A 679-nucleotide genomic window follows, 5' to 3' on the forward strand; every position below is an offset into this window, starting at 1 on the left:
AGCACGGCGTCGACGCGTGCGTGAGGTCGCGCAAGCGCGGCGTCAAGCTACGGCGACGAAGCTGCCGCGCTCGTCGTGGCGTAGGCAAAGGCGAGCACGGGGCCGAAAGACGGGCGTCACGTGGCCCGGCCTGCCCAGCGACTGCACCGCCCAGTTTGATGTCGCGCGGGCTGGCGTCGTCGTGGGGCGGCGTCGCGCCGACGAGGCCGACGCCGTGGCCCAGCGGGTGCGGGAAGAGGAAGCGCTGCGCCGCGATGGGCACCATCCACGTGCGGGTCGCGAGGCCGTGCCTCTCCGCCCACGCCGTGACGAGGCTGTCGTCGTCGAAGAGGAACGACAGGTTGCCGTTGGTCTCGTCAAAGTGCGTCTTGACCCAGAGGAAGACGGGCGTCGCGTCGTCGGGCGCGAAGCAGATCAGCAGGGCGGTGCGCCGCCGAGGGCCGCGTGCCCTCCGCCATGGCCTCCCGAAGGCCGCACACGTCGGCGTGGAACGCCTCGTCGTCGGCGCGGCAGCCCTCGGAGCAGTAGCCGGCCTCGTCGCACGCGGGGCACTGCGTCTTGACGTCCCCCTCGCACCGCAGGCACCGTTAGCGGATGCGCACGTCGTCACGCGTCATGTCGGCCGGTGCGCCGGCCGTGTAGATGCGGAACCTGTGGAGCGAGGCCTCGACGTCGAGGT

General features: G+C 72.0%; 1 protein-coding gene across 1 annotated transcript in view; it reads left to right on the top strand.

The window, feature by feature from the left end:
• Positions 1-679, top strand: part of VDBG_07477 (predicted protein) — a gene marked incomplete at both ends in the record, with an annotated part of 4,419 nt that overhangs the window by 3,186 nt on the left and 554 nt on the right. Inside the window, one exon of the mRNA XM_003001972.1 lies at positions 85-677. Coding sequence (XP_003002018.1) covers positions 85-677 — 593 coding nt within the window. The remainder of the gene's footprint in view (positions 1-84; positions 678-679) is intronic.

This window comes from Verticillium alfalfae, genomic scaffold (genome assembly GCF_000150825.1).
Source record: "Verticillium alfalfae VaMs.102 supercont1.10 genomic scaffold, whole genome shotgun sequence".
In the NCBI taxonomy this organism is placed as follows: Eukaryota; Fungi; Ascomycota; class Sordariomycetes; order Glomerellales; family Plectosphaerellaceae; genus Verticillium; species Verticillium alfalfae.